This window comes from Austrofundulus limnaeus, unplaced genomic scaffold (assembly GCF_001266775.1).
Source record: "Austrofundulus limnaeus strain Quisiro unplaced genomic scaffold, Austrofundulus_limnaeus-1.0 Scaffold253, whole genome shotgun sequence".
Taxonomy (NCBI): Eukaryota; Metazoa; Chordata; class Actinopteri; order Cyprinodontiformes; family Rivulidae; genus Austrofundulus; species Austrofundulus limnaeus.
In genome coordinates, this window is record NW_013952655.1 from 710,484 (window position 1) to 718,253 (window position 7,770).

The 7,770-nt window shown below is 38.2% G+C and overlaps 2 protein-coding genes across 2 annotated transcripts in view; one reads left to right on the top strand and one right to left on the bottom strand.

The window, feature by feature from the left end:
* prr19 (proline rich 19) overlaps positions 1-3,668 on the top strand; it is a 4,743-nt gene extending 1,075 nt beyond the window's left edge. The window contains exons 2-4 of the mRNA XM_014020488.1: positions 886-2,147; positions 2,354-2,430; positions 2,713-3,668. Of these exons, the coding sequence (XP_013875942.1) occupies positions 899-2,147; positions 2,354-2,430; positions 2,713-3,312 (1,926 nt within the window). The 5' untranslated portion in view covers positions 886-898 and the 3' untranslated portion in view covers positions 3,313-3,668. The remainder of the gene's footprint in view (positions 1-885; positions 2,148-2,353; positions 2,431-2,712) is intronic.
* A 316-nt stretch (positions 3,669-3,984) lies between these two features.
* tlr21 (toll-like receptor 21) lies at positions 3,985-6,936 on the bottom strand. The gene has a single exon (XM_014020486.1). It carries the CDS (start codon positions 6,934-6,936, stop codon positions 4,000-4,002), a length of 2,937 nt encoding a protein of 978 aa, XP_013875940.1. The 3' UTR covers positions 3,985-3,999.
* Positions 6,937-7,770: the final 834 nt, after the last annotated feature.

A 7,770-nucleotide genomic window follows, 5' to 3' on the forward strand; every position in this document is an offset into this window, starting at 1 on the left:
TCAATAATCTTACTAAGTAAAATTTTCTTACTCCACTGGCAGAATTTTTTTCTTACTATATTTGAGTCAAATTTTCAGACTAACAAGACAAATAATCTTACACATTCTGAAAACAAGATTATTATTCTGACACAATCAGTTCTTGTTTAGTAAATCAGTCTCAAAACAAGATCAAAAAGACTTTTTGGCTGGATATAAGATTTTAAAACTTGGTTAGGTGGACCTTTTTTGCAGTGTACAATCTGGTGCATATATCAGTACAGTAAGTAAAATCTAAGACTTCTTAACATAGTTTACATTAAGTAAATGACTTAAACATCTCAGAATATCTTTAAAATTTGGTTGTCTTAATCAAAAAKACTTTTGGGCTGGATATAAGATTTTAAAACTTGGTAAGATGGACAGTTTTTGCAGTGTATGCTCAAGTGCACAGTGCTTTTCTTTTAAATGTGCTGCTTTGTGGTTGTAAGTGACCTAATCTGAAAGTGTTTTGGCAGGCTTCAGCTCAGAGCATAAGCTGCTTTTTAAAGACAGACGCCATGCATTTCCATGAAGCTGTCAATGAGTTTGTTTTGTTTTTTACATTGAAGCCTGTTCACATAATGATCATGCAAACTCTTGCAACATATTGCTTCCTAAATTCAGTTTTAAATGAATTTTGCTTAATATGTATTACATTAGAGTGTGAAAGTATGACTAATTAATGATTCAATTACTGTAAGTTGCAGATTGTACATGCATGAGATTATCTTTCCATTGCTGGCATTTCATGTGTTGCAATATTTAAGAGCAGAGCTCGATGCACTACATCCTGTAGGTGTGTTTTTGTACCTTTTTTTTTTTCTGTTTATGCTAATCTTTATATCCGGTGTTATTTTTCTGCAGAACTCTTGGCAGCATGAGCCACAATCGTGGCAGAGCCTCATCAGAAAAGAGAACAGATTCTAAGAAGCAGTCAAGAACTACAGATAAAAGTCGTGGCTGTCTGTTCACAGTGTCCACGGACTCTAAATATTTCAACCATTCTAGTAAAACAGATGGGCAGCACAAAATTAAACGCCTAAAAACCCGCAAAGAAAGAAGTCAGACGAGAGGTGGTTGGAAGGAGGCTGGGAAGACCAAATCACGCCACCAWCACTATCACTGCCAGCGCGGTAAAGACGCTGCATTTTTGCAGAACAGTTGTAATAGTTGTCACTGGACTTCAAGGCGGAGCACACCCGTTCTTAGTGCCGTCCCCGTTGCACAGGAGCCAAGTATCATTACAGACAGTCGCCTTATTGGACATCATGGACTATTCAACCATAAAGTGAAGTCCATTGATATTGAACGGTTGCTAAATAATCAAAGCAAACTTGAGCTAAGCAGACAGAATGTTACAGAAGAGAACAACAACACCTCAAATCTGTCTTCAGCAACTCACRTTCCAGCTCTGGGTGCCGGTGCTGACTCGAACACTTACGAGGATGATGATGTTAGGCCAGTTAGGAAAAAAACAAGCCCTGTTTCCCAAGAGGCAGAAGTGAAAAACCTTCAGGGATCAGATATCACACCGGGTCAGAGACCGCAGCAACAGCCTGATCCTTTGTCTGGAAGTTTTAAAATCACCCCCTCATCTAAACACAGCCTGCACAGTGAAGAAACAACCACGACAAAACCAAAAAACGATTTGAAGTCCGAAAACAAAGGTACATGTCAACTCACTCCTTCAGATGGCAATGACAGTGTTACGACCGTGAACAGAAATAGACACAAGATTACTGATTTGGAGCAACCTCATAAGAACCAGGACCACCAGACCAGAGCAGATGGTGTCAAACCAGCTTCACTGCAACTCTCCAGCTCACCCACTGCTGCAAGCCTCGACATGCAGCACAGAAGGCAAGATCCAGAAAAAGTTTCTGAGGTCATCAGTGCGGTGGCGGCACATTTGTCTGGGTCTCTGCCTCTCTCGGTTCTAAAACATAATAACTTGTTGGCAAAAAGCAGGAAGTTGCTTCTGAAGTCCCTGCAGAAGAGTCACGGACCCTGGCTTCAGGCAAACCTCCTGGAGCTGCATCAGTGTGCTGGATGTGATATTAACCCCACACAGGCCACCCTCGACCCGGAGCAAGTTAYGATGGAAGAAGATGAGGTTTTACTTCCAGGTAAGATATTATTGTTTATATAGTATTTAACACCTAATATTGTATTATATTAGGTTGGTATAATAAAGCTTTCTCCTATTGTTCACAAAAGTATTTTTTAACTTATTCAAAAATAGCGTTATTTTATTGTAAAAATGATCTTGGTTTAAAAACATAGTTGCAAGCACTGCAGAGTTCAAATGTTGTATTGTTATTGTTTCTTTTAGAGACATCTGTCCCAACAACAGGAAGTAGAAATCTTACCTGGGAGCCAACTCCTCAGCCACACTGGAGTGTGCAACAGGTGAGAATCTTAAAGTTTTGGTCCATAACATTCTACTGTTACTTCATCTGGGTTAAACTGTAGAAAATAAAATGATTAAAATAAGTGTCTTTCTTATTTTTTCATCTTTTATTGTTAGTTTAAATTGGGTCTTGTCTGCTTCAGAGTTTAGATAAATTTTGATTGTAAAATTGATTCTGTTTTATCATCCAAATGAGTCAAACATATAATGTTTTCATGTGTAATTCAGATAGAATTATATTTTTATGCCTAATAACAATTTTTTGTGTGTTTCATCTAAAGATGGCTGAGGGCTTGACAGACCCTGTGGAACCATCTGGTCATTTTTTTGATGACGCCTTCAGACCTACTTTGTCTCATCACTTCAGCATGGATTTTGAGCCATCTGGATCTGTACCAAGTGACTTGTTTGCACCAAAGTTCTTTCAAAAAGAAAAAGCTGAGCTCTGGCWAGACTTTAAGTCTAAAAGCGAAGAGTCAGCTTTTTTTGATTCTTTTCCAAAAAGCTTCACGGACCACACCAACAGAGAAGCCAGAGAGATGACCTGTGAACTGCAGACAGACTATTGCGACGTTCAACCCTTCTTTCACTTTCAAGATGGACATTCAGCAGAGCCAGCACAGTTTTCAGAAGAACAAGCCCTCTTTGAACCTGCCAGAARCATGTTTGCCCCATTGGTACCCACCCGATTTCATCCCCACTCTCAGAGCAGTCACTTTCCGCCTTTTGAGCAGTTTTCAGCTCGCCCAACCTTCAGCTCTCATCATACTGACATGATGTTTTACCCCCCATCCCACATGCTTGAAAGAAGCCTAACACCTCCACCCTCCTCTTTACTGAGCCCTGAGCCCTGGTCCTTTCCTCCCATGAGGCTGTACTAATGTGTTGATAATCTGTGCACAGGCTCAATTCTACCTGAATTTGTGCCATCAGAACTTTTTATTTTATGTTCTGTCGTCTTGCATTTAGATAAAACCAGCATTAAATAAAAAAAACACCAGCTGACATCACAAAATGCTTCTTAAGTTCCATACATGCTTAAATGAAGAAACACTCAATTATGCATTGTTTGCATTTTCAGTGCATTTTTTTATTATGCAGAATTCAACAACAATGCTGGAGTAAAAAAATCTCTGTAAAGCATGATTTTTAGTTGAAGCAGTGTAATTTTGAAAACTATTTGATTTTTCTGGTGTACACTACAAACACAACAACATATTGCACTCAAAACAAATGTGTTGCATGTACTCAACTGGTTTCACTCAACTGAACTGAGTAAATGTAACACATTTACTTCATTTACTTTTAAAGTAAATTTAAAAAATTGTTTTACATTTCAACTCAGTTCAGTTGACATTTGTTTAAGGAAATCCAACACATCTGTTTTTGGGTGAACAGGAAATCTCAAAATTGGTATCAAACATTAATGATTACTGACTTTGTGTTTAACAAAAGAAAGAAATGCCTTAGGTTTTATGATTACACTATGCACAAGAAAAAGTGGAAGAATGAATGTTGGTTTTTTTAGTTTTTTGAAAACCTTTAAATAAAATTATTTTTAAAAATAACTAATAATAGCTTTCATTTGTTAACAGATTGTCACAATGTTCAGTTGCTTTACTTTCTGGAGCAAAGTCTTTATCATTGTCGTCTTGCTCTGTTTCCAGTCTGCTCCCTGCTTTTATTGCCCTGCGGAGCTGGTTCCAGAACAGCTCTTGGGCCTGCAGAGGGTCACTGCAGTCTGAGTCAGGCCACTGCAGGTAAGTCTTTTTCAGCATCACTTTCCTCATGCGATGATAGGACGACAGCTGCCTCTCAGAGATAGGCTCCAGGAACACGAGCAGGAGAACGTCCCTGTGCTCGTCAAACAGCCTGTAACTGGCGAGCTGAATTTCCAGAGAGCACCACTCACTCTGTAGGAAGTTTCTGCTCACCACACAGATTGTTTTACGGCTGCTGTACACTGCGGTGACAATGTTGTCCACAATGTTGCGGCCCAACTCAAAATCCCTGTGATGCAGGCAGAGTTTCAAAGAAGATCCATTTCCTTCCAGGTTAGGAAGCAATTCATTCAAAACCCACTCTTCATCAGAGAAGTTATAGGAGATAAACGCATCGTATTTACAGTTTTCCTCTTTGTCTCTGATTCTGCTCCAGTGCTCACTAAACCAGGAACGGAAGACATAATAGCTGTACTTAATTTTCCAGTAGAGTTTGACATAAAGTAAAGGAATGACTGTAAACAGGAAGACTGCAGCTACATTGATGAAACACATGTACTTTCCTAGATCTATGTAACAAACTTTGGTATCAAAGTTATAAAATTTTAAACTTTTATCCGGTTGACATGGCAGCTTGTAGAGATAGACCACCTGAACATCTGGATTGTTCACTGTATAATTTTGCAGGAATTTGTTTTTACAGGTGCAACTTAGAGGAATATTGCGAATGTCAAGGTACTGGAGTCTAGGCAAACTTTGTAACGCATTGACAGGAATGCTCTGCATCACGTTGCGATTGATCTGAAGAATGCGTAACTGTGTCAAATTCCCAAAAACCTCCTTGGATAAGTTCTGTATTCCCATATTTTCTAGAATCAAGCGGGTCAGATTTCTTAGATTTTTAAAGACCCCTGGTTCTAATTGGGCCACTCCAACACAGCAGTTCTCCAGTGTGAGAAATGTTAAATTGGTCAGATCATCAAAGGCCTCCGGAGGAAGATAAACAATATTATTGTTGGTGAGATACAAAGATTTCAGTGAATGGAGGCCTCGGAATAAGGTGCGAGGTAAAACCGCGAGACCATGGTCCCGCTGGCTGTTCAGTTTCAGATCWATGAGTTTGCTGAGATTTACAAATGGTGAAATGTTTTCCTCCCTGAGAAAGCGGATCTGATTGCTTGCTAAATCCAGAACTGTGAGCGTATCTTGGAAGATATGATAGAATGAAGAATCAATTTGTTTTAGGTTGTTTCCATCAAGGTACAGTTTAGACAAACTTTTTAGCCCATCAAGGCCAGATGGCTGAAAATGGGTGATCTTATTACATCCAAGGTCCAATGTATTTAAGTATTTTAAGTTAAAAAAGGTTTCTTTAAAWATGACAGAAATGCGGTTATTGCGCAGATTAAGGATTTGCAGCTGGACATTCGTTTCAAATGTTTCCTTAAACAAATCTGTCAAGAGGTTGTTGTCCAGTCGGAGTATCTTGAGTTTTTTCAGCCCTTTAAGGGCTTGTCGATGAAGAAATGCTACATTATTTATGTTGAGTTTCAGCACCCTAATATTTGGTGTTTGACCGAATGCATGAGCGTTGACTGTGAGAATGCGATTGAAACGATAGCTTATTTCTTCCATACTTTTGAACTGAAAATCTTTTTGCTTTTTACAGCTTGGGAGAGACATAAGAAGGTTGTGCTCTGCAGTAAATTTAGTAATACCCAGCTGGTTGTAGATAAAGCTTGGGCATTTTACTGATTTGAGTTTATTGAAGGATAAATCTAAAGCTCCAGTAATTTTAGGACAGTAGGAGAAATTGAAGTTGTGTAGATTCCAAATACCATTGTGACGTAATTGAACATTTTTAATACTTTTTAGCTTTGTTTTCAGTAATCTGCATAGTTCATTGATACTGTTTGAGTTATTTAAACCAGTGCCAGAGAAGTCAACACAACCTGCATTGATGTTGCTGATCTTTAAAAAATCCACTATGTTGACACTTGTTGAATTCAAATGTAGACTCTTYACGTGGCTCAAATTCACTTCCCGAAAATTCACGGTACGTAGTTTAATATTGTTTGACAAATCRAGCAGTTTGATAAAGCTGAGAAAAGAAGAGCTACATCCTAAAGTATGCAAATTATTCCTGCACAGATACAACACACTAAGGGACTGAGGCAGAGACACATTTGAGTGACTGAGAGAAGTCAGTTTGTTAGAACAAAGGTCCAGGACTTCCAGTTTCATTAGATGTGAAATAGATTTCACAACCTCTGAGAAGTTTGTGAGGCAGTTATTCCTGAAGAGTAAAGTGTTTGCATTATGTACACCAAAGAAAATGCCCTCAGGAAACTTATTTAACTTGTTGTTTGCCAAAGAGAGGAAGGTGAGGTTTTGAAGGTCTTCAAACAATGACGCGTTGAGCTCTGAGATTTCATTCAAGGACATATTCAAAGACTGAAGTTGATGTAAGTTACGGAAAGCTGAAGAATCTACATGTCTTAACTGGTTATGATCCAGTCTGAGGTTCTGCAGGTTTGGTAGATGAACAAAGCTGTTGTTGGGAACGTGCATCAGTGGATTGAAGGTGATAGTGAGATTGACGACGGATCTTGGCAGGTCATTCACGATTAAAGACATGAGCCTGTCCTTGCGACTTTTGCAGCTGAAGCTCTTCCAGTTTGAGTTTGGATCTGCAATGCAGTTGTGAAAGCTGTAGCCACAGATGAGCTCAACAGCACCAAGAGCAAACATGAGTAGCCACAGCTGATGAGTTGGAGATGCCATTTTGTCTTCATCTAATCCCACAAAACAGACATTAAAATAGTTGGCTTTGTTTAGTTGTCAGCTTCAGTGGAATGTTGAACGTGGCTTGGCTTGTAGATCAGATGAACAGGCTAAAGGAATCAGAGCAGAGATAATTTTTGAATCAGATCAGTCTCATTCATGACATGTTCAAAGCACATTCTGTCTAAGCTGTATTTGCTACCTCACCCTGTACTGTTTGAATATGGATAACATACTCTGAGATTTTTCTGATGCATGTTATATTCATACAATAAGATTTTAGCAGAACTATTATCTTAGAAGAAATCCCAGAGTTACCCATCAATTTTTATATATTTTTTTCAACTATATATTCTTGTAAGCTTTTCTTGACCTGCAGTTTATCAGATTTGTGAAACTTTTCTTTGGAAATTTTTTTACGTTTTTTTTCTTTTTTTTTTTTTTTTCTTATTTTGTTCTGGTTAATACCTAACCATTTTCAGAGAAAATAGGTGTCAGTAAATATTCTAACATAAAAGGTTTCTAAACTCAAGGAATGAATTGTGACAAAACAGAACAGACAACTTGGCAAGTAACCAGTATTAARTGGGATGTTTAGGCATTTTGTTACCAGCAGACCATCACAAGGTAACAGTTTGTCTTTATGTGAATCTGTGTAAAATACCATAGATAACAGTTTGACAGACAAAATAGTGTTTAGCACCAAAAAGCACTTAATTTATGAGTGGCAGAAAACTTGMCATAGTTGATTAACTAATGGATGATGCATTTCTTAGGTTGTGCGGTTCAACTGATTTTTATTTTTTTTATTTTTTGAATATAATGTTAAAATAC